The sequence below is a fragment of the Neofelis nebulosa genome, chromosome 1 (genome assembly GCF_028018385.1).
Source record: "Neofelis nebulosa isolate mNeoNeb1 chromosome 1, mNeoNeb1.pri, whole genome shotgun sequence".
NCBI lineage: Eukaryota > Metazoa > Chordata > Mammalia > Carnivora > Felidae > Neofelis > Neofelis nebulosa.
The window spans coordinates 30166405-30191860 of NC_080782.1; the positions used below are offsets into that span (position 1 = coordinate 30166405).

General features: G+C 36.2%; 1 protein-coding gene across 10 annotated transcripts in view; it reads right to left on the reverse strand.

The window, feature by feature from the left end:
* Positions 1–25456, reverse strand: part of CPLANE1 (ciliogenesis and planar polarity effector complex subunit 1) — a 139051-nt gene that overhangs the window by 82510 nt on the left and 31085 nt on the right. For all 10 annotated transcript variants that reach the window (XR_009258178.1, XM_058717773.1, XM_058717803.1 and 7 more), the window contains exons 15-25: positions 23263–23427; positions 18916–19089; positions 14596–14824; positions 13291–13430; positions 11448–11665; positions 9051–9215; positions 4418–4556; positions 3381–3490; positions 3063–3221; positions 2836–2944; positions 1100–1400 (exon numbers count right to left, since the gene is read on the reverse strand). Coding sequence is in view for 9 of the 10 variants with exons in the window: in XM_058717773.1 (XP_058573756.1) it covers positions 1100–1400; positions 2836–2944; positions 3063–3221; positions 3381–3490; positions 4418–4556; positions 9051–9215; positions 11448–11665; positions 13291–13430; positions 14596–14824; positions 18916–19089; positions 23263–23427 (1909 nt within the window). In the remaining variant the exon portion in view is untranslated. The remainder of the gene's footprint in view (positions 1–1099; positions 1401–2835; positions 2945–3062; positions 3222–3380; positions 3491–4417; positions 4557–9050; positions 9216–11447; positions 11666–13290; positions 13431–14595; positions 14825–18915; positions 19090–23262; positions 23428–25456) is intronic.

Consider the following 25456-nt stretch of genomic DNA (forward strand, 5'->3'; position numbering starts at 1 on the left):
ATTTTCTTTCCTGCAACTTTGCTGAATTCATGAATCAGTTCTGGCAGTTTTTTGGTGGAATCTTTTGGGTTTTCCATATAGAGTATCATGTCATCTGCAAAGAGTGAAAGTTTGACCTCCTCCTGGCCGATTTGGATGCCTTTTATTTCTTTGTGTTCTCTGATTGCAGAGGCTAAGACTTCCAATACTATGTTGAATAACAGTGGTGAGAGTGGACATCCCTGTCTTGTTCCTGACCTTAGGGCAATGCTCTCAGTTTTTCCCCATCGAAGATGATATTAGCATTGGGTCACAATTCCTTTTAAATCTGTTTCCTTTAACCATGGTCCTTAGGGAAGAACAGATTCCTAGTTCCCCCAATAAGGGAAAGAAAGGGCTCGTGTTAGGCACCTGGGCTGGAGGTCTATGTCTCTTATTAAGAAGGCACAACAAGCAGCCGCCATTGTATTCCTGTGCTAACACTGAAATCGTCTGGTGAAACAAGCACACCATTTCTAATACTATGAGGCATGGTTTAAGCAGATGCTTATATTTGAAGTCGATAAAGTTATTTCATTTAAACAAGATTATGGCTGATTACTTAGTCTTTCAGTCATGGGAAGGATAAACTTCATTGCAGATAATGGAATTATAAAGAAAAAATCTAGCTAGAGTAATAGAGGTTTAAATGATAAGAATTTCTCAACAATTTATAGACAAGTTTCAAAGATGAACGTGCAATTTCTTTCCCTGGAATCCCTTAAAAATAATATAGCTAACCCAATAATTTTAAACTATTTAAATCTGAAGATTACTAAAAACAGTAAAAGCCTCCCAGTGAACTCTACAATTTCATCTACTTACCTGATTTTATACTATCAGGTAGCAAAATTATTTCATATCTCAATAATATTTTAAATAAACTGTCAAATATATAGTTTCATTTTACACTCCTAATATTCTTGTGAGTAAAGGAAGGTAGCACTTATCATTCATATTGTTAACACTGCAATCAGTGAGGTTTCTGGGACAAGAAATCAACTCATCTGTTGCGTGAACTGCTGAAAATATTTTTTTCCAAAGGAAGTGAATGCTTACTATTAAGACATCTCAACTGTACCTTTCAGAGAAATGTATCCTACTTTTTTCTTCAACTGACAATGCTTCAGAGAAGGTATCTGCTGTATCTGCATCACTGTGGACTAGAGAATTCCCCAGTTCTGTGAGTGTGCTCCTGCTCAAACTAGTTCCTAGGGAAAACCTATCAAAACCCAGAACCTCAGCTGGTTTTTCTTCTTCAATTGGTTCCCAGATATTCATTTCAAAAGAACCTATATTTCTTTGCACACGTTTTAGGGCTTTCACTCTCACTTTATGAACAGAATGCATAATAACAGACATCATTTCCTCAGTTTGGGGACCTGTAAAGGAAAAAACAAAAAGCCTTATTACAACACATTAAAATGTTTCAACTCAAGACACAAAGGGACCCAGGGCACCTGGGTAGCTCAGTCGGTTAAGTGTCTCTTAGTTTTGGCTCAGGTCATGATCTCACCATTCATGAGTTCCATGAGTTCGAGCCTCTCATCCAGCTCTGTACTGATGGCATGGAACCTGCTTGAGATTCCCCTCCCCTTCTCTCTCTCTGCCTCTCCCGCACTCACTCTCTCTGTCTCTCTCTCAAAATAAATTTAAAAACATTTAAAAAAAATTTTAAAAAGACAGAAGGGGACCCAATTCCAGTCCCTCCTGGGAACATGGAATCCAACTGATGACTAAGACTCATTTCCACATTCTTACAGAGCATGCTTTGTATTTGTCAGAAAGCTATGGTGCATATTTTAAGGTAGAATTGCAGAAGTTAGAGAAGGTCCATTAAAGAACAATAAAAGGGACAGAGCCCAGACTCCATAAAAACATGTGCTCTGGAAAACAAAAAATTAAGAAGTAACTTAACTATTTAAAAAATCAGACAGATAATTATAAAAAGAATCACTACTATTTTTTCATTCCCAAGAGTGGTGAATAAGAGAAAATGAGTATAATTTTAGTCAAAGAAACAAGGACACCTTTTTCACTTCAAATAGTGGGAAATAGGAATGTAAGTTTTTCAAGGCTGCCTACAGAAAAAAGTTTAAACATTATTATACATTAACATATATATAAAATGTATACACTATACATTTTAGAGAATGCCAAGAAAGTCTTAAGAAAAATATAAACCACAAATATATTAATGCAATAATGTGTGATCATAGGACATAACTAGACTTAAATACTAGATTAAGTTATTAAAAAAAGGTAATTTGAATTCTTTAAAAATTTCCACATTATGAATGTAGTTAATGTCACTGAATTGTACACTTAAAATATTAAATTTTATATTACGTATGTTTTAACCACAATAAAAAAAATTTTCCACAAGGGCATGTTGAATGTATAGGATAAAATTAGAAGGAAGAAGAACACTAGTTTTCAATAAAATATCTGCCTTACGCAAAGTACTATATGCTTATTTTATATATTTTACCTTATTTAACCCTCTTTTAATACACATCCATAAAGTAGGTAATAATACACCCATTTTACATATAAAGAAATGGAGCTCAGAGAGACTGGGCAACTTGCCTATAGTCACACAGTCATTAACTGACAGAACCATGACATGAAGTCATCTTTATCTGGTTCCAAAGCAAAACTGGTGCTTCAGTAATAGAGGAGTGCTTCTTTCTGCCTTCTTACACTATCTTCAAGGAAAGGAGAACTGCATAAAAACATAAGCACCAGAAACTACATGCCTTCCGAGGAATCTTCAGCAATTTATCTACCAGATATCTAAGACATGACAAATACTACCTTTCACAACACAGTGTCTGAGTCTCTGTTGAAGACAGTGGTATTTTTCTCTTAAAGGAACCCTTATGTCCTCAGGATTGGGAAATGCTTTCACAAAAATTTCTGCTACCTTCAGAAAAATTAAAAAAAGAGTTTCATGAGCAACATCATTTTTAATTAAAATAAAGTAAAAATCCTTTAATGTCTCTGATTTTCATTTAGTTTTTTTTCACCTACATTCACATTACCTTTCTGATTGGTGGCAGTTCCCCAATAAGGCTCAAAATTAGATCCTGAATAAGTTCTTCAATATTAGAAAACCGAGAAAAGGGCAGCATTCTGTGTGCCCACTCCACTGCACTGAGACCGTGCTCAACCATACAAGAATCAAACTCCACTTCGACGTCCTAAATGGGTATTGAGAAATACATTTCCTTTTCACTTTAGATGGATAGATCAGGATGAGTTCAAAAGAAAGTTTGTCAGAAAACAATAAAACCTTCTATCAAGCAGTAATTTCCCAAGTAATGTTTGTTCATTTTTCTTATTCTTGTGTAGGTAAATACCTTTTTCCCCTCCACATTTTCTCTTGCTTTCTGATATTGCCTGCAACTATAGGATAACTTATCACGAACATGTAGCATCCAACACAAAGCACAAAGTTCTCTGAAGCAACCTAAACCAGGGATACAAATATAAAAGATTGGATTAGTATGTACATTACTATTATAACAACTTCACCTCTGCTGGGTATTTGTTTTTCCAGAACCAATGTCTTTATTTTGTTGATTATGAAACAAACATATGCTCATTGCCAACACCTTAAATAAAAGTCATGGAAATCCTTTCATAATTTTGATGCACATTATTCTAGAGTATTTCACGCATGTCAGTTGCATGAAAATATTGAAAACAGTTTTAAAATAAATAACTTGCTCTATTTACTAGAGTAAATAAATTACTCTAGTAGTTTACTTGCTTTAAACTTCATAGTATATTGTAGATAATGTTCAAAGCCAATACACATAGCTCTACTTAATACTGTACAGTTCATTTATTTGGAAAATCATTTATGATAGGCATTTAAGTTTAAAATTTTTTAATACTAGAAACATACTTTCCATTATTGAACAATGTTTTTACTAAAAGCAATACAAGTACATAAATATATACTATGCACGCTGTTTTGAAACTAGCTCTTCTTTTCAACGTTTTTTTTTTTTTTTTATTTTTTTATTTTTGGGACAGAGAGAGACAGAGCATGAACGGGGGAGGGGCAGAGAGAGAGGGAGACACAGAATCCGAAGCAGGCTCCAGGCTCTGAGCCATCAGCCCAGGGCCCGACGCGGGGCTCGAACTCACAGACCTCGAGATCGTGACCTGGCTGAAGTCGGACGCTTAACCGACTGCGCCACCCAGGCGCCCCAGCTCTTCTTTTCACTTAATGTATCCTGGATACCTTTCCACGGTGGTTACACACACATATCTTTTCATTGCCAGCATAATATTACACTGTATAGAAACTTCACCAAATCAAGTGCAAATTATATCATTATCAATATTTAGGCCTAATTTCTAAGCAAGCAGTTCATTTTGGACAAACCTATTGCTTTAACGGAAATTTCATCAAGCTTGCTGTCTCCAGTTGCTCCAGGTCGAAAGAATGCTACACCTTCTTTACAATAATTAAGTAATGACTCAGGGAAAGGACTCAATGAAGGAAGGGACCCTTTCATTCGAATCTGAAAGAATGATAGAATATGTTAATTATCAGTCATCTAAATCTATTTTTAAGGAAACTATAAAGCAACAAACAAGACAGGTAACATAAACCATAGAGAATGAAAAATACAGCATGGTTCTTATACTGTGTAAGAAAGTATCTCTGAAATGAACTATCCTTTCAGAAACTTGGCTCATATATTTAAATGTTTATTTATTTTGAGAGAGAGAGAGAAAAAAATGTGCATGGGGAAGGACACAGAGAGAGAGAGAGAGAGAGAGAGAGAGAAAGAATCCAAAGCAGGTTCCGCACTGTCAGCTCATGGCCTGATGGCGGGGTTCGATCTCACAAACCCTGAGATCATGACGTGAGCCAAAATCAAGAGTCGAATACTTAACTGACTAAACCACCCAGGTGCCCCGCTCACAAATTTAATTCAAGAAATTCACTAAGTCAGAACACAAAAGAGAAAAGAAGGTTGTAGGCAATTTTTTCTGTCACTCAGTTTTGCCTATATAGAACTTGATGCTATTTGTCCTTTCCCCAAAGGTATAATAAAGAAATTTAAGCATCTAACTCTCATTCAAAATAAAACTATGTGCAGTACCTAAAAACAAATATGACAAAAGGTATATCTACCTACATAACTTTTTTTTTTTTTTTTTTTGAGAGAGAGTGTGTGTGAGGGGGAAGAGGGGCAGAGGGAGAGAGAAAGAGAATTTTTTTTTTACTTTATTTATTTATTTACATCCAAGTTAATTAGTATATAGTGCAACAATGATTTCAGGAGTAGAATCCTTAATGCCCCTTACCCATTTAGCCCAACCCCCCACAACCCCTCCAGTAACCCTCTGTTTGTTCTCCACCTTTAAGAGTCTCTTCTGTTTTGCCCCCCTCCCTGTTTTTATATTATTTTTGCTTCCCTTCCATTATGTTCATCTGTTCTTTGTCTTAAAGTCCTCATATGAATGAAGTTATATGATATTTGTCTTTCTCTGACTAATTTCACTTAGCATAATACCCTCTAGTTCCATCCACGTAGTTGCGAATGGCAAGATTCCGTTCTTTTTGATTGCCAAGTAATACTCCATTGTGTATATATACCACATCTTCTTTATCTGTTTATCTGTTGATGGACATTTGCGCTCTTCCATACTTTGGCTATTGTTGATAGTGCTGCTATAAACATTGGGGTACATGTGTGCCCTCAAAACAGCATACTTGTATCCCTTGAATAAATAACCTAGTAGTGCAATTTCTGGGTCATAGGGTAGGTCTACTTTTAATTTGAGAAAGAGAATCCTAATCAGGCTCCATGCTCAGCATACAGCCCAACGTGGGGCTCTATCCTACAACCCTGGGATCATGATCTGAGCTGAAATCAACAATCGGAGTCTCAACCAACTGAGCCACCCAGTTGTCCCTACCTACATAACTTTTTCTAAGAAAATGTGAACCTGATCAAGCCTCTGTATCTCAATGAATATAGTTTAATTACCAGTTCACAGGAAATAAAAGGAAAGAGGAACAAGTCAAATGACACTAAATGAATAAACTATCAAACAAATGCAGAATACGGTACAGAACAAATGACCAAGTTTCTCTACAAACCAAGAAAAGAAAAAGAAATTAAAGGAAACTGCTATAGAATAAAAGGAAAGGAATCTAAGGGACATACACCCAAAAATGAAAGGATTAGCGGCAGGCTTGTAATCTATTTTCTCCCTCTTCTATTCATTTCTACAAAGACAGGATCTTGTCAAATCCCCTTGTAAGCATTCTAATGACAGACTTCTTGTCAAACAATGGTATTTACTAGATGTACAGAGCCTAGCTAGGTTGGTTATTATAAATACATCTATAATGCATGGATTTATGGAGTATGGCTCATTGGAAAATGTCACACAAGCTATATAATTAAAGAGATATAAAAAGGACATGTTCAATAAGTGATATAGTTCTCTTTTGTGTCATGATGTTAAACAGAGGCCAGGTCACATCCTTCCACAGCAAGAAAAATCTTGGGAGCAATGTAAGTCCAGGTTTCACCTGTGTCTTTTAGTTACCTATATCCTTGAAATTATTGGTATAAAGTTTGATCCTGGGTTAAGTCTTTTGATTCTTATGTGTCAGACTTGAAAATATAGTCCTTCCTATTATCTCATAATCAAACATGGGTTAACTTCAGTTGGACCTTGATTTCAAAAATCTATAAAAAAGACATTTTCAAAATAATCAGAGTAACTTTATTATGGAACAGGTATTGGAATTAATAAAGAATTATTGTTCACTTTGGTATAATGGTATGATGGTTTTAAAATATGTCCACAAATTCTTAACAATTCATTCCTTCAAAGGTACAGCCTAACTTCCCTCACCTTGAGGGTAGACCCTACTAGACCAACTAGTTTCTTTTTTTTTATTGTTTTTTTGTTTATTTATTTTTGAGAGAGAGAGAGATCATGAGCATGAGCGGGGGAGGGGAAGAGAGAGGGAGACAGAGAATGCAAAGTAGGCTCCAGGCTCTGAGTTGTCAGCACAGAGCCTGAGGCAGGGCTCGAACCCACGAACTGTGAGATCATGACCTGAGCCAAAGGCGGACGCTAAACCAACTGAGCCACCCAGGTGCCCCTAGACCAGCTAGTTTCTAACGAACAGAATACAGAAGTGGTTGTATGGGATTTCTGGGATTAAATCATAATGGCATTGTAGCTTCCACCTTGCTGTCTTTTGGATCACTTGCTCAAGGGGACGCCTCTGGCCAACAACCAGCACCAACTTCTTAGCCATGTGCACGAGCCATCTTGTAATCAGATGTCTGGCCCCTATCAATTGTTCAGATTCCTGCAACTCCAGGTCACATTTTAGTATGAACTTCATGAGAAACATGATTTTTTGCTTCCATGAATAAAGACCTTATAATTTTGGTAGCAACAAGTGTTCCGCCATTCCCACCAATCAGAAAACATTAATTTACTACAACTAAATCTGTAGTTAAATTATATGCCCAATAAAGTCTAAATGAAAAAGGCAGAGAAAACAGCAATACAGGAGAATATAGACGTATATACACTTATATATTGTACATACTTCTATAAGAATGGATCTCCACATCTTTGGCACCTCTCCCAATGTCAATAAATACACAGGCTAACAATAAAACTATCAGATGTATTTTAGGAAGACTGAATTAGAGGGAATTTACAGGTCACTTGTGTGTATAGCTGAGGGGTTGACAACAAGCTTTAAAGGTAAGCCGCAAGACAAACAGGGCACTGGACAGTCAGAGTGGCAATGACTATACACCCAAAGGCCCTAGTCTGCAGCCTGTTACTCCTCTGAGGAATGTCTTTAGCTGTGTTGACAATTTTAAGAGAATCTGCACAGTCTTTATGCTAGCTGCATTAATTAAAGCTAGATTAAATGAGATGACTGTTGGGATTTAGTACATAAGATAAAACCTCAATGGAAATCTAATTACAACTTTATTGTAGAAAACTGTTTACTTAAATAATTTTTAAAATGAAGTTTCCTATAACAAATAATCAGGCTCAGCAGACCTTGAAACTATTAAAACCAATCTTTCAATAATACAGGAAAACTCTTTGCCATACTTTAAAAACAACTTTGGGATAACAAGATACAGAATGGGTACAGTTTCATCTTACATTTTTATAGTAGCTGTATGCAAATTTCACAAATCGTTCTCTCTAAAAAAAGTCTAATTTTCAAAAACAACTTGGTAACTTCTCAAAGTCTAAAGTTTCCTACCAAAAATAGTAAATTCTTGTTTTAAACATAATCAAGGGCCAAATTAAAGACATTTAGGGCTAATAATATTTAGTTCCACATTTCACAGAGACAGACAACTGGCCTACAAAGGATGTGCAGCTGGAGAAGGGACATACCAACAAATGTCCCATCTGACTGTTGATCAGGTAAGAACGCAACTACGACTCAGCTGAAGTCAGTGTGGAAGGGGATGATGGCCCCAGAATCACACTGAATTGCACATCTCAGAAGATAGCAAGGGAGAGACTCCAACTGGTGGAGAGTACTGAAAGGAAACACACAGCCAAGAACCAACTCTAACCTCCCAGGGCTTGACCCCACATTAGTCCCCACAGAACACAGTAGATAGTATTTCAGAGCGAAGTCGGGGAAAACCCTGAACTGAGCTTACATCTTCAATGATGGTGGGACAAAGAAAAAAAGTAACTGAAACTACCTACATATAACTACCAGTTATATATAACTTACTACATTATACTTTGTATTGTCAGACAGGATGGGACTAACAAAGAGACTCAGTTCAGAGTCCTTATCTTTCAGCAGAAAAAATTTAGTCTGGCTAGGTTGCTTATTATAAACAAACCTGAAATCTATTGATTCATAGTATAGGATTCCTTGGGAAAATGTCATGATTATAAATATTTGGAGATATTAATAAATATTAGTATATTTAAATAGTTTAACATAGCATAGCACATAAATGACTAAGACATCTCCACACCTTCTGCATGACTTTTCTTGCCCATCTCAACTGCAAGATGTACCACTGTGCTACCGGAAAAGAACAGCGAGCTGCCCGGAAAAGCAAGAGAACACGCTGAAGGATTCCAGACACCTTTTGGCGATTATCCTTTTCAGCTTTTAAAAGAAGATCATCACCATCTTCCTAAAGAAAATAAAACAATCGATTCTTAGTAGATAGTAATATGAAAATTTTAAATGTTATAGTGAAAATAAAAATAGTGCTTCTCAAACTAGAATGTTCCTGGAGATTTATGAAGGATATTTTGAGGGATGGCCTCAGATTTCAACTATAGCTATTTCTAGTGTCAAAGAAATTTCTCTCATCTCAAATAATGTAAAGGGCTAAATTGACCCTAAGCCTAAGTCTTCCCCTATAAGCAGTTAAAGCCCACCACTCCAGACTCCACTGGTAGAATGTTATAAAGAGGGCTCCTTTTAAGGAGAATGCCTTTTCCCTTCTATTCCTGGAAAAATCCTTATATTTCAATGTCGGCCCCTCTGTGAAGCTCTCCTGTTGTGTGTGACTATGGCACTTTGCTCAGACATCCATGACAATTTTCACTAAATTATTCTGTACTGATTCATGTATGTTTCCCACCATACTGAGATCTACTCAAAAGCAAAGACCTTGTCATCTATCTTTGTATTAACATAATGCATAAAGTCCAGCATGTAGTAGGATCCAACAAACTTTTGCTGAATAAACACTAACAAGCCAGTAGCTAAAAATTAGTTTCTAGAGAATGAGACAGTATCTAAACATTTCCTTCCCCATCATCCTACCACAGTTACTTCTTCACAGTACTCAGTTTTTAATGGAGTATCTGCCCTTCCCCTACATAGCCCATATGATTCAGTGAGAGCTGATACTTCCCCAGCTCTCAGGGGAAGGCCCTAAGGGGCTACAAAATGTACTTTGCATTATCCCTAGCCAAGAGTGACTCCCAGTACCCTTGCCTGGAATGCTGGAGAAGAAATACTTGTACTGTTTTTGTTTTTCCCCTTCTCTCTCCCTCTGGACATGGACAAGGTATCCTTAGAAGCTGCTGGCAGCCATTCTGCTCCCACAAAGAGAGATGGACTTAAGTTGAAACTGCCACCTTAGAAAATAAACTAGAGAGAAAGAGCTCAAGTCTGTGGTAGCATAACTGAGTCAAAAGGCTACCCTACTTAACTGGGCTTCTTAATTATGCCAGCCAACTTACCAAGTTTTCTATTATACCCAGTCCAAAGGGTCCTAATTGATATAGAGTGATACTTAGGAGAAATCCTACCACTGAGGATTATTTTAATAAAAACAAAATAATAAATTGAATCACTACTAAGGATAGTAACCACTCAAACTAATATCAGCACAGGCTATTCCAAAAATAGCTTAAATGGTATTCCTAATTTCTAAACCAATGTTTAGAAGACTAAACATTGTTTAGTTGAAGACTCTGTTGAAGACTCAGATGTGACAGAAAAGAGAATTATTAAGAAATACAATGGACTATTTATTTCTTCCGTGTATAACATATTACATTTGAAATATCAATAAATGAAATATTTTTAACCTATTGAAATATAACCTTAAATATAACAAATAACAATATAAGAAAAAACTCAAAAAGGAAAAGAAAAAACCAGGTAAGAGATAGAGGCTGCTAATACTAAAACAGTATGCAGTAAAGAAACAATACCAGAATCACTTAAAAATATCAATCAAACATTAAAATAATTTGCATTCATACTTTAAATCTTAAAGCCAGCTAATTATAATGTTGTGATTTTTAGTGAGAGCAGAGAAAAAGTTCCTGAGAGGAACACTGTCTTGCTGTTTATATGACAGAACTATCAATTGAATAGTGCAGGAGAAAAAAATGACCGATCAAATTAAAAAAAAAAAAAAAAATCAAAAGAAGTCTTTCAAAAGAATCAAAGACAATGAGGTAAATAAAAGACCAAAATAATGTAGGTCTTCTAAAATCTGACATTTATTATTTATTACCCTAAACAAACATCTATTTTTTTAAAACCTGCATATAGAGAATCCTCTCTTGATTTTGTTTTATTATTGCAATAATTTTAATATTTATTGAATGTGTACTACGTGTCCTAGGCCCTAAGGTAAAAGCTTTTACAGAATATCTCATTTAATCCTAACAATAATATTATTACAGGTACTATCATCATCTGCATTTTACAGATAAGGAAACTTAAACAGTTTAGTACATTGCTTAAGATTATACAATTAATAAACAGCAAAGCTAGGATCTGGAAGTTTGTCTTCAGACCTTGCATTCCTAACTTGATAATTATTATCAAGTTGTCTATTGTAAAATTTGGATAAAATCAACTTTAAATTAATTAAAAGGTTAAGAACTAAGCTTACTTCACTAAGAATAGCTGGCTGAGGACAATATAATGGAGGAGCCGGGAGATACAAGCCGACCGGGACTAAGCCCCACAGTCTCTTACTGAAGTCCTTGGCAGAGTTTAGCAGAAGTTGAAACGTCTCTGAAAGAATATCTGCATCAGCCATAACTGCTGCTTTCAGTAATTCCTGCACTGAACCAAAGAGGAGATTTGCATCTTCTTCTTCAATGGGATCTACCAAATACAAAATTAAGTAAAATAGTTAAAATTTATATTATGCTGATCCTATTTTGTAGTATAAAATTTCGTACCTGAAAAAAATTATCATCAAAAATGAACATAATGGTTGACATGCAAAACATCCCAACTTCTACACAGAAATTTAATAACTATTCTGTTACTTTAAGATTATAGAGGGGGGGCAGGGGTGCCTGGATGGCTCAGTCAGTTGAGTATCTGCTCAGGTATTCAGCTCAGGTCATGATCTCATGGTTTGTGGGTTCGAGCCCTGTATCGGGCTCTGTGCTGACAGGTTGGAGCCTGCTTCTGATCCTGTGTCTCCCTCTCTCTGTACCTCCCCAACTTGTGCTCTGTCTCTCTGTCTCTCTCTCAAAAATAAATAAATATTGAAAAAAAAAAAAGATTATAGAGGGGGGCAGTGTCTGGATGGCTCAGTAGGTTAAGCACTGGACTCCTGATTTGGGCTTAGGTCATGATCTCATGGTTTATGAGCGCCAGCCCCGCATCAGGCTCCGTGTTGGGTGTGGAGTCTACTTAAGATTCTCTTTCTCTCTGCCTCTCCTGTGTATGCTCGCTCTATCAAATAAACAAATAAAAATTTTAAAATTTTAAAAGATCAGAGCATAAGACCTTTTGCAAAATTATACAAGATATTATAATAACAACAACTATGTAACAAAAATATACTTGGAACATAGTCCTGAGTTAAAAAATAATAAATGAAAAAATACTGATGGGAAAAAAGTATCAAGAAAGACACCAAAATAAAATACAACATATGTGAATGCAGCTAGTGGGAGAGTAATTTTTTTTCTTAACAGTCCACCATAGTACTTTTTTAACTGATTGAGCCACCCAGGTGTCCCTTTTAGTCTTTTTTTTCAAAACCAACTTTCATGTAGTTACATTTTCTCTCCATTTATTTTCAAAAATATTGGCAGGTAATTATCAAAGTTTTCAGTAAGATTTCCAGGTATTATGCATTCTTTCCGGAAAGAGAAGTTACAATTAGTAAGTTCTAAGAATCTAGAGTTAGAAGCCTCTCTGCTTAATGGAGACAAGAACTAATAAAACCAAAGGGTCCTACAGTAGTCAGCACATACAACTTTAAGTACCCAACTTCATTACTTTTCATCTAAATGTCTCCAGCTATAAAACAAATTTTACAGGGCTCCTGAGTAAATCTATGTAATATATGTGATATTACATTATTTTTAATTTTGTAATACTACTATAAAATTTTCAAATTAAAAACAAAACCAACTCTGTGATTTATGCACTAGGCAAGAGTTGAACTAAATACTTTTAAGTACCCTCCTGTTTATGAGATTCTACGACTCTATGACTGCAAAAGAAAATAATCCAAATATAGCAAAATACAACTAGTCAAAAAATATGTATGAAAAATCAGAGTATCATTCAGTTACTGATCATTGTTTTTTGAGCTGGCATAAATTTTAGAAGCTCCCAGGATTAAGAATAAATAGCATACTTTTATATTTGATAAGCTTACTTCAAAGTGTTAATATATTTATGGATATTAATAAGCTTTTTAAAATATTAGAAGGTTTATATCAATTAAGCTGATATATATGTCTGACTATATGTAGGTAACACACCTGTAAATTGTTTGTATTTTGAGCCCATTTCATTTTTTGTTTCCAAAGAGGCTGGCCGACCTAAAAAACACTGCAGTTTTTCCTGGAAAATCTGTGCTGGAGTCATATTTATTGGCAAATTCAGACCCTTTTTCTTGGACCTGAAATCACATCAAATTAAGGAAAATGAATCCAAATTCTGAAAAAAGGAAATACTCACACAATAAGAGCTAAACATGAAATGTTAAGGAACAGTGAAATTTACTTTTATTCATCCTCTATTTTAAAAAGTAATAATTGGGGGAAAATAATTGGGGAAATATAACATTAAGGAGATTTTTAAGGGTCTCCAGGATTATGATACTAATATACCTTCCCATCATTATTTCCCATTGCTGCCCTCCATACTACTCGATCCAAATTGAACCAAACTTGTCTTTTGCCATATGCTTTTGCTCATGTTTGGAATGTTATCTCTCTCCACAGCTACTCAATTTGTTGAGATTCTGTCTTTCCTTCAATGCCCATCTAAATGTTATCTCCATTTCCTGTCCTATGCCCATTTGATATTATTGCTCTCTCCACTGCACCACTGGCACTTTTCTTACCATATTATCTAAATTATAATAATGTTTTGTGCTCGCTTTGGCAGCACATACACTAAATTATAATTAATGTTTTGCCTTAATTTCTCTACTAAACTATAAATGCCTTAAACATGGAGTCTATGTACCATTTAACTTTATATCCATTAAACTACCTGGCACAGAGCTTAGTACAGAGCACTTACTTAAGAAATACACATATGTTGAATTATTGAACTGAAAAATATCAAAGATATAGTAGTACTATAATAGAAAAGTTAAAATATAGAGATTAGATTTATTAGCTTAAAATTCAAACCCTGCTTAAAATAGGCAAACTCTCCCATTGACTATAAGCACTTTGAGGACATTACTAACAAATGTGCTAAATAAAAAGGTTGTTGTTTTTTTTTAAATAAAAGATTTAACACAAAAGAGCTGCTGAGCTGTCCAACACAGTAGCCCCTAACTGCATTTAGGTATTTAAATTTAAATTAGGTTGAAAATTCAATTCTTTGGTCTTATTAGCCACAATTCAAGTGCTCAATGGTTACATGTGGCTAACAGTTATCATACTGAACTGCACATAGAGAACATTTCCCTCACTGAAGAAAGTTTTATTGGATAATTCTGGACTAAGGATTCCACAAAGTGCATAAATGCCAGCAATGAGAGAAATAAAAAATAGTTAGATGATACTATTATACTGTTTCTCAACCTACGTTTGCCTAAAAATACATACCTTGTGAAATTACTATCATGTTTACAGAATAGTTGGAAGGCCACACCAATTGAAACAGATGTCTTCCAGTCTCCAAGTTTATGTGCCAACCACACAGCCTCTGGAACTAGGCCACCAATAAGTAATAATTCAAGGGCATATTCAACTGTCCAAACATTAGAAAGATTCTGATCTCTTACAACACTGGCCACCTTAGAGTGTTGCAGAGGAATAAGTCGAAGGGACTGTTCTATGTGTAAATAAAAGAAAGTGGATATTAACAATTACATTTATCAGAATCACTCCTCCTCACATACTTACATACCTTTTTTTTATTAAGATTTTATTTTTAAGTAATCTCTACACTGAACATGGGGCTTGAACTTATAACCTGGAGATCAAGAGTTGCATGCTCCACTGACTGAGCCAGCCAGGAGCCCCTACCTCTTTAATTAGTATTTTCTAATAATCAGCCTCGACTGCTGATATGTTATTGGAGATACGTTTTTTGAAACAGTGCTCCAGCTATTTCCCTGTTAACTTTGGGTAAAATACAAGTTAGACAAGGAGATAGCAGCTCACAAAATGCTCTAAAGTGCTAGTGTAGTAGCTATATGTATACACACACCTCCATAAAGTGAAAGAGAACTTCCATAGACGTTTAAACCGTTTGGGGGATTCTTTGATGAATAAAGTTCTCAAGAAAGTGATCTAAAACTAAATGTTGGTTGAATCAAGGTAGAAGCAGGACTATGGGTATCTTCTGAACCTAAACCTGGTGGAATTTGTCACACACCTTACATGGAGGGCCCATCTTTGAAGCAAGTGTCCATCCCGTGCACACTTGCTTCAACGGAAGCAAGTAAGGTACAAAATGGTTTAAAATAATACTTAACATACTCCAGTTTGTTTGTTTGTTTTTAGCACTGAAGAATATGACTCATTAGTGGGTCATGAAATAAATGCCAGCATTCTTAAAAAATGGAACAGAACAGGATACAGAAACAGAAGAGATAGCATCAGAGTACATTACATAAAACAAATATAAATACAATTTAATGAAAATGCTGTGTCAGATAATATAAACATACAAATGTACACTTAAATGTACTGGGCCACAGTGTACAATTTATTACTGTGGGCTGCTCTGAAATACATCTCTATTTCTCCTACTAGAAATGTGGAGGGCAGACTGCATTTTACATGACTTTGCATTCCTTATAGTGTCATACAATAAAAAACTAATTTGAGGTAAAATTCAAGCATTAAGTATTCAGTATATTAGTGTCTCTAAGAGAGTAGAAAAGAACGATTTTCAAAAGGCCTGACTAAATGACAAGATTTCAGTCTGGTTTGGGATTAAATACAAAGGGTCCTATCTTTCTCCCTAGCCTTCTATATTTTCCCCTAATTAAAATAACATGAGGGGAGCCATGATGGCTCAGTCAGTTAAGCATCTGACTCAATTTTGGCTCAGGTCATGATCTCACAGTTGGTGAGTTCAAGCCCCACATTGGGGTGAGTTCTGCCCCTCTGCTCACTTGCATGCTTGCTCTCTCTCTCTCTCTCTCTCTCTCTCAAAATAAATAAACACTTTGTAAAAAAAGTAACATGAACAAGCCACTTGGAAATACAATGCCTGAACTATTTTTTTAAGTCTATTTATTATTTTGAAAGAAAGAATGTGAGCAGGAGAAAAGGGAGCAGGGCAGAGAGAGGGAGAGAGAGAGAGAATCTCAAGCAGGCACCATGCTGTTAGCATGGATCTCAGATCTCACGAACCATAAGATCATGGTCTGGGCCAAAATCAAGAGTCAGATACTTAACCAACTCAGCCACCCAGGTGCCCTGAACTGCTATTTTTTTAAAAAAATACATATTGCTGGGGTGCCTGGGTGGCTCGGCTGGCTGAGCGTCCAACTTTGGCTCAGGTCATGATCTTACAGTTTGTGAGTTCAAGCTCTACATTGGGCTCACTGCTGTCAACTCTGTCCACCTCTCTCTCTGCCCCCCTCTCTCTCGATCTCTCACAAAAATAAAACATTTTTTTTTTTTTCAACATTTTTTTTTTATTTATTTTTGGGACAGAGAGAGACAGAGCATGAACGGGGGAGGGGCAGAGAGAGAGGGAGACACAGAATCGGAAACAGGCTCCAGGCTCCGAGCCATCAGCCCAGAGCCTGACGCGGGGCTCGAACTCACGGACCGCGAGATCGTGACCTGGCTGAAGTCGGACGCTTAACCGACTGCGCCACCCAGGCGCCCCCAAAAATAAAACATTTTTAAAAATAAAAATAAAATAAAAATATATATTGCTAAGATTTCCACTCACTCCCTCAAAATAAAACTGGCAAATAGTATATGTGGGTTTCTGCTTCTTGAAACAATTAGTTTCTCATGTGATCAACATAGTCTCTCCCCACACCAAACACTAACACTTTAGCTCTTTGACAAACACATTTGGATAGAAACAAAAAATTCCGTCATTCACTTGAATGTTTGATTCTGCATAGGCAAACAGCCAGGAGATTGATTAAATTTGTCCTAGCTTTTCATTTACTCTGAGAAAGGTACTGTACTATTGAAAGAACTTGAATGATTTAATTTTCTGAAAATTTTATTGCTTTGCTTTCATACAATAAGCATCACATCAAATAAGCAACACAAATCCCCAATACATTCTGCCACTAGTTCTGATTTAAAAGATTAATATGAAATCTATTGTAAGTCAAGACTATAGATATCCTTTTTTTTTTTTTTTTTTTTTTTTCAATGTTTTTTATTTATTTTTTGGGACAGAGAGAGACAGAGCATGAACGGGGGAGGGGCAGAGAGAGAGGGAGACACAGAATGGGAAACAGGCTCCAGGCTCCGAGCCATCAGCCCAGAGCCTGACGCGGGGCTCGAACTCATGGACCGCGAGATCGTGACCTGGCTGAAGTCGGACGCTTAACCGACTGCGCCACCCAGGCGCCCCTAGATATCCTTTTTCAAGATACTAGGAAATTAAAGAAACTAAAGGCTATATACCAAGTTTCAGGTATTTAGATTTTCAGTAATCACCGTCTCAGGCTTAGGAAGAGATCACAACATTTTCTTTCCTAGCCTCTCCTCTCACTGGGAAGATATTTACAAATATAAATTAAAAGGAATTAAAAGGTGTGTCTTTGAGCTTTTATAAATGTTTATGAATATGTCCAAAATCAATTCAATAATTCTATCACCTTTTTTCCTACAGTGTGAGAAAAATCAATGTTCCCAAGGTATGCAAAGTGATCCGAAAAGATCATGCCAAACAGGTCAAGTCCTATAAATAATATAGGATAGGAAAGACAAGAAATTGAGACAAATTTTCTAAGTCAGGATTTGACCTTTTTTTTTAAGATTTTTCTAAAAACCACACGGAGTGCTACTTCTTCTCTTCAGTAAAATGATGCGAACTAAGGATACAATTTGTTATCAGAAACATTACTACCAAAGATAGGGAACACAAGTGATAAATACCTAGGGCTGTAACAAAAAGAGAGCTTAAATGTAAAACCACCAAAATAAATAAATCAATAATAAATAAATAAAAATAAATAATAAATAATAATAAATAATAAATACAGTTGACCCTTGAACAACATGGATTTGAGCTGTGCAGGTCTACTTACATGCAGATTTCTTTTGATAAATACAGTACAGTAATATAAATGTATTTTCTTGTATAATTTAAAAAAAAAATTTTAAGTTTATTTATTTTTGAGAGAGAGACAGAGCACAAACAGGGGAGGGGTAGAGAGAAAAGGAGACATAGAATCTGAGCTGTCAGCACAGAACCTGACACGGGGCTCGAACTCACAAACTGCCATGAGATCATCACCTGTGCCGAAGTTGGATACTTAACCAACTGAGCCACCTAGGAGCCCCTCGTATAATTTTCTTAACATTTTCTTTTTTCTAGCTTACATTATTATAAGAATTCAGTATATTATACAAAATGCATATTAACGGTTTACTTATGGATAAGGCATCTGGCCAACAGTAGTTTATTGACAGTTTCTGGGGAGTCAGAAGTTATATGTGAATTGTTGACTGCACAGGGGGTCGTCACCACTAACCCTGCATTGTTCATGGGTCAACTATAATACTGTAATTAAACAATCCATATTCAATAAAAACAAACCCAAGCAATTACCTTTCTCAGATTTTATTCGTTTACAGTCACTGAGAATCTCCTATGTGTCATACACTAAGCTAGAACAGTATTATTCCCATAAAATAATGATCACTGTATAATATGATTTTAAGTATTATGTGAATAAACAAAGTGAGAAAATTATTTGCTTACTATATTACCTGTTTTAGTATGAAGGGGAGGAAGAACATTCACATTGTGAGGTGGCAAAATGCAAAGCGGCTGATTGGTGAAATAGGCGGCCATGAAGCGAGCCATGGACTGGATAACCTTCACTGCCGCCTCAGGATGAGCACCTCTCGTCATTCCAAACTCAGAATGAGACTTCTCAGGAACTAAGGAATACAGCAAATGACCAAAGGAGATTCTGATCAAACTGTCAAAAGGTAATAATATTTAAGTTCCCAACATTATATAAGAGGAAAATTATAATTTAAAATTTTTTCTAAGATGAACATCCATTACCTGTATGAGCTAATTTGTTTTTTTTAGGTTTATTATTATTTACTTTGAGAGAGAGAGAACAAGCAGGGGAGGGGCAGACAGAGAGGGAGACAGAATGCCAAGCAGGCTGTCAGCACAGAGCCCTAGGACAAAGGGCTCAGACTCAAAAACTAGGAGATCATGACCTGAGCTGAAATCAAGAGTTGGCGGCTGAAATGACTGAGCCACCCAGGCATCCTTGAGCTAATTCATAATAGGTATTTACGCTTCTTGAGGACAATAGAACAGAAATAATTAGCTGATAATTACGAGCACATGCACTTAAGAACCGCTGATGACTTTTAGTTACCAGTTTTATTTTAAAACATGGAAGGATAAATACACAACAATCCAGCCATGATGGATTCACAAGCTTAGATTTCATTATTTTCCCTTCTTCCTTCCCTAATTTTTTTTTCTTTGATTAAAGGAGGCAGAGCTTACTACGTATATAATCTGAAAAGCACTACAACACTGATTCTTAATGCTGTCTTCTACACCATTAGATCTGGGAATTACAATACACTCCCATTAGTAAGAATGGCTCATTGTTATAAGATTCTTTTAGAAGGTGGGGACAAAAGGAATGTGTAGGGTAGAGGGAGAAAGCAGGTAAGGGAGTGGGAGTTTACATCAGGATTTCTTTTTTTTTATTTTTTTAATGTTTTATTTATTTTTGAGACAGAGACAGAGCATGAAGGGGAGGGTCAGAGAGAGAGGGAGACACAGAATCTGAACCAGGCTCCAGGCTCTGAGCTGTCAGCACAGAGGCCGACCCAGGGCTCGAACCCACAAACCGCGAGATCATGACCTGAGCGGAAGTCCGACGCTTAACTGACTGAGCCACCCAGGTGCCCCCGTCAGGATTTCTGCAGTGATTCTGATGTATAAATTAGCAGGAGCAAACATGTCATCCCTATTTGAGAATCAAAACTCAGTAATACAAACTGGCATTCAGAAATTTGAAAATAGTGAAACTATTAAATATAAATACTACAGTAACATTAATTTTTATGAAATTTATGGCCCTAATAGTAGCAAAATATTTTTCTTTCCCAGAAGTCACTTGATATATTCATAAGGATATTAAGTTCTATATGCATATGGACCATTTCTGTCTTGTCACCATATATTTCAGCACTTAACACTACCCTTCCTCATAGAGTAGGCACTCAAGATTATTAATAAACTTTTTTTTTTCATAAAGGGGATCTTGAGAAAATCTTATTAGCCTCCAAGTAGTATTCTTCATTTGGTCATTAAACATTTGGAAAAATCCTACTATTTCTTCACATTAAAGTTAAAAATACATAGGTAAGAATTATTCTCTCCTGGATAAAACTTACTGTAGGAATTATATAAAGGCAAGATTTCCAGTAATTTTAATCATACAAAATTCATTATGCAAAGCCAGAAATAAGCTCCTTAAATGCAGAGCAACCTAATTCTAAAAGATGATCACAGAGTAAACATGTATCAATTCAGAAGTAAAACAATTTTGAAAGGGTAATTCTGTGTGTAGCACAGTGATGATGTTAATAATGACAATCTTACGCAATAAAAATTATAACTATACAAAATGATTTAATGAGGTAAGTGTGCAGGAAAAAGATAACATAGCAGGCCTGACTACTTGAAAGTTTTGCTTATAATGCTGACCCTTGGATAGCATCTGGGAACTTGGATTTGGGAAAGATTCCTACCACCTTAACTAATGAGAGTGGCTCACTAGACCTAACTGTACAATCAATGTGGTTTATGCTGAACACCTATTTTTCTTCTGAGAGAATTTTGGTAAGGGCTAGGCAGAGGGGTGACTACATGACTATCCAGCCTCTAATTAAAAACCCTGAGCACTGGGGTGCCTGGATGGCACAGTCGGCATCCAACTCTTGATCTTGGCTCAGGTCATAAACTCGCGATTCAGGAGTTCAAGCCTCACACTGGGCTCTGTGCTGATGGTGTGGAGCCTGCTTGGGATTCTGTCTCTCCTTCTCTCTAACCATCCCCCACTTGTGATCTCTCTTTCTCAAACTAAATAAATACACTTAAAAAAAAAAAAAAAAAAAAAAAAAAAAAAAAAAAACCTGAGCACTGAGTCTCTAAATGAGCTTCCTAGGTCAGTAATATCTCACATGTGTTGACACAACCTGTTGTTACAGGAACTAAGTGTGTCTGTCCTGTGTGACTCTACTAGGAAAGGAGTCTTGGAAGCTTGTGCCTGGTTTCCTCTGGACTTCACCCCATGCACCTGTTCCCTCTGTTAATTTTGCTTTGGAGCCTTTCATTGTAGTAGATAATAGCCTTGAGTACAACTATATTCTGAGTCCTAGCATCCTCCCTGTGAACACTGAACATGAGGGGTAGTCTTTGAGACCCCCAACCCAGTAAGGATACGCTTAATATATTCTAAACAATAGCCATTAAAAACTAAAACATACAGGGCGCCTGGGTGGCGCAGTCGGTTAAGCGTCCGACTTCAGCCAGGTCACGATCTCGCGGTCTGTGAGTTCGAGCCCCGCGTCAGGCTCAGGGCTGATGGCTTGGAGCCTGGAGCCTGTTTCCAATTCTGTGTGTCTCCCTCTCTCTCTGCCCCTTCCCCGTTCATGCTCTGTCTCTCTCTGTCCCAAAAATAAATAAAAACTAAAACATACATTACTATAGGTTCAATTGACTTAAAAAGTTACATCATGTAATGGTAACACCACTGGAAAAAAAAAAAAAAAAAGAAGAATGTCCAATCAGTTAAAAAGTCATATAGAAAGATCTGTCAATAATGCACAGCTAGCAGAACTTTCTGGAGGGCAATTACAGAAATTTATCCTTAAGAAATTTTTAGTAATGCTCACAAAAATTTATGTACACTTCAGCACTATTTAAAACAGAAAATAGGTGGCAACAACTGAAATGTCCAATAATGGGGAAAAGGTTTAATAGGCTTCAAAAAAGAATATTATTTTCATTGGAAAATATTCATCAAAATATTAAATTTTAAAAGACTACAAAACAATACACAGCTCTAATAATATATACATATAAATGTATACAAAAAATGGTAAATTATAAGTAATTTTATTTTCTTTATATTTTCCATATTTTCAAAATTATCTAAACTGAACACATATTACTTCCCTAATGAACACAAAGATTTTAAAAGATAAAAATCACAAAGAGCAAGAAATCGATAAACAGTGGCTCAAACAATAAAAACCTAAGTTGGCATGGACTCCATTTAAAACTTCTGATACACTAGGCCTTTCAGACACATTTGCATGTATAGTATACACCTAATGGTTTAGTACTTATAACCATTAGAGATATATTCTATGTTCACATATACCTTTCACTCTCATTATTGCTTAGTTTAAATATACCTCTTTAAAATTTTTTTTACTGTTTATTTTATTTTTGAGACAGAGACAGAACATGAGCGGGAGAGGGGCAGAGAGCAAGGGAGACACAGAATCTGAAGCAGGTTCCAGCCTCTGAGCTGTCAGCACACAGCCCGACACAGGGCTTGAACTCATCAAACGCGAGATCATGACCTGAGTTGAAGTCGGATGCTCAACAAACTGAGCCACCCAGGCGCCCCAAAATAGACCTCTTTTAAAAAGGGGAACTCAGATACTCTGCAGCCTCTTAAGTGAATTTTTAAAAAAGACTCAGAATACCTCAGAAAGTGATTTTCATCATTTTACTAAACCACCTTAAGCAATGGTTAAAGAAAATATAAATATACTAAGGAAAAATACTCGGATACCTGATATTATGCCTAACAAATATGGCTATGAAAAAATAATGCTATTAACTCGGCAGGTAATTACTGCTAAGCCCTGAGGAGACAAAGATTTAAAAAACAAAAGCAAAAATAAAACATGATCCTTGCTAATAAGAAGTTGACAGGCCAAAATTCACCATAACATAATTTAGTCAGAGCAACCAACTTTTATGTATAAGCAATTTCATATCTAAATGTATGAATACAAATTAATGAGATTAAACATACTGACTGCTGAAATGCATACCTGAACAATCCTCATTTTCTTTTACAGGTAGGTGGGACCACTTCAATATTTCTCTTACTAGCTGATCACACAATCCTTGAGCATCATTTAAATTATAGCTATAGATGTAGCAGTAGAAAAGAGAAAGATAATAGCGTATCTGAAGAAAACATGTCCTTCTTCCTCCTTAAACAAGAATTAAGTTTACATTAAAAACATGTTAGCACAATTTGACAATAAATTATATTAAAAAATAAAAAGGTAAGATAAATTAGATTAAAAAATAAAAACAAGTTAGCAAAAAAACAAAAAAAAACATGTTAGCAAGGTAATGTTCTTTTTTTTTTTTTTTTAAGTTTATTTATTTAGGGGGCACCTGGGTGGCTCAGTCAGTTAAGCACTGGACTCTTGGTTTCAGCTCAGGTCATGATCTTGCAGTTCGTGAGTTAGAGCCCCGTGTCAGGCTCCACGCTGACAGAGTGGAGCCTGCTTGGGATTCTCTGTCTTTTCCTCTCTTTGCCGCTCCCTGGCTCACATGATTGGTCTCTCTCTCAAAATAAACAATAAAGTTTATTTATTTAAGCAATCTCTACACCCAATGTGGGGCTCAAACTCATAACCCTGAGATCAAGAGTCACATGCTCTAGTGACTGAGCCAGCCAGGATCCCCAGAAAGGTAATGTTCTTGATCTGGGTGCAAAGTAGACAGGAATATTCAATTTATGAAAGCTGTTACACACTCAGTTTATGTGACTTTTTCTCTGTATTTGTTTTATACTTTAGTAAGAGTTTTTATCTTAAAACAGGTCAGCAATAATTTGTTCTTTTTCATTTTAAGTTCTGAATGATTTTATTATCTTTCATCAGGCCCTAGGATGACTAAGATTTTATCCCAAAAGAGCTACAAATCCTCATCATTTCAGCACTAAAATCCACTAACAATATCTTAAGTACACGATATAAAACAGAAGGAGACATGCTAAAAGAGAAAACCCCAAGAAACCATATGTCTATCAAACAGTTAGTCAAAGAGACTTCCCAAAGGAGAAGAAGCATCATCCAATGAGATAGGAGCCCCTGACCACTGCCTTCAAATATCTGGAGGGTGTTTAGGACTGACACTGTCGGTTGCCTGACCCTTATCCATTCTTCCTGAGCAAAAGAATTCCAATTTTATTTGGAGTTAATAATGAACCCACATCACAATTTCTCACTTAGATGTAGCCAAGTGAAAAAATGACTAAGTTCCAAACCAAGAGATAATATTGTGTAGAACTTCCAGAAAAGCTGCTCAAAGGGAGGTAACTCCGTTAGGAGGTATACCCTTTCTTGCCCTTCCTGCCCTCCTCCTTCCTGCTGTCTAGAATATGCACGTGATGACTGGGACTCTAGTACCCATCTTAGCTCATGTAATGGCCTTAAGATTGGAAGCAATGCACTAAGGATGACTGAGTAGAAAAACTAAAGAAGCATGGGTCCTTACTTAGACCACAGAAACACCAAATCAGCCCTAGACTGTCAACTTCCAGTCTCCTTTCATAAGAAAGAGAAATAAACTTCTTTCTTGTTGAAGCCACTACTACTTCCAGTCTCCATTATTAAAAGCCATTCCTAGTACATACAAGTTGGAAATGCAATTAAACATAAAGGTCCATAATGGAACTCATTATGAAAACTTTTCTTCCTCAGAACTTTTCATCTCCTTGAATGCCACTCTTCTTCATCCAGTTGGACAATCCCCAAACCTGAGAACTACATTAGACTTCTTTCTCCAGATCTACTCAGTCACAAGTCCAGGTGATCAAGTCTATTTAGTATCTGTCAAGTGTTACCTCTGTTCTCTAGTACTCCTGATATTGCTTTGATTCAGGAGCTCCTCAACTGACTGATTTTCCTGCTTCAATGTAAAACCCACATATCTACACCACACTCCTACAAATGATCTTCCACATTGTACCAAAGCAATCTTTCCAAATGGCCTATATTCATTTGGAAAGTTCTCTTTCCTACATAAAGTATCTAACTGATCCCAATGTCTTCAGGATAAAATTTTAATCCCTTTATATTGCATAGTATGCTCCTTTATCACTTTTACCTACCTCTTACCACCCCACACCCAATATTACATACATATGTCATTTGATCTAGTCCTATGAAACAACTTGCAGTTTACCAAACTGCCATAGTTTCTCGTGCCTTTTTGCTTGCTATCTCC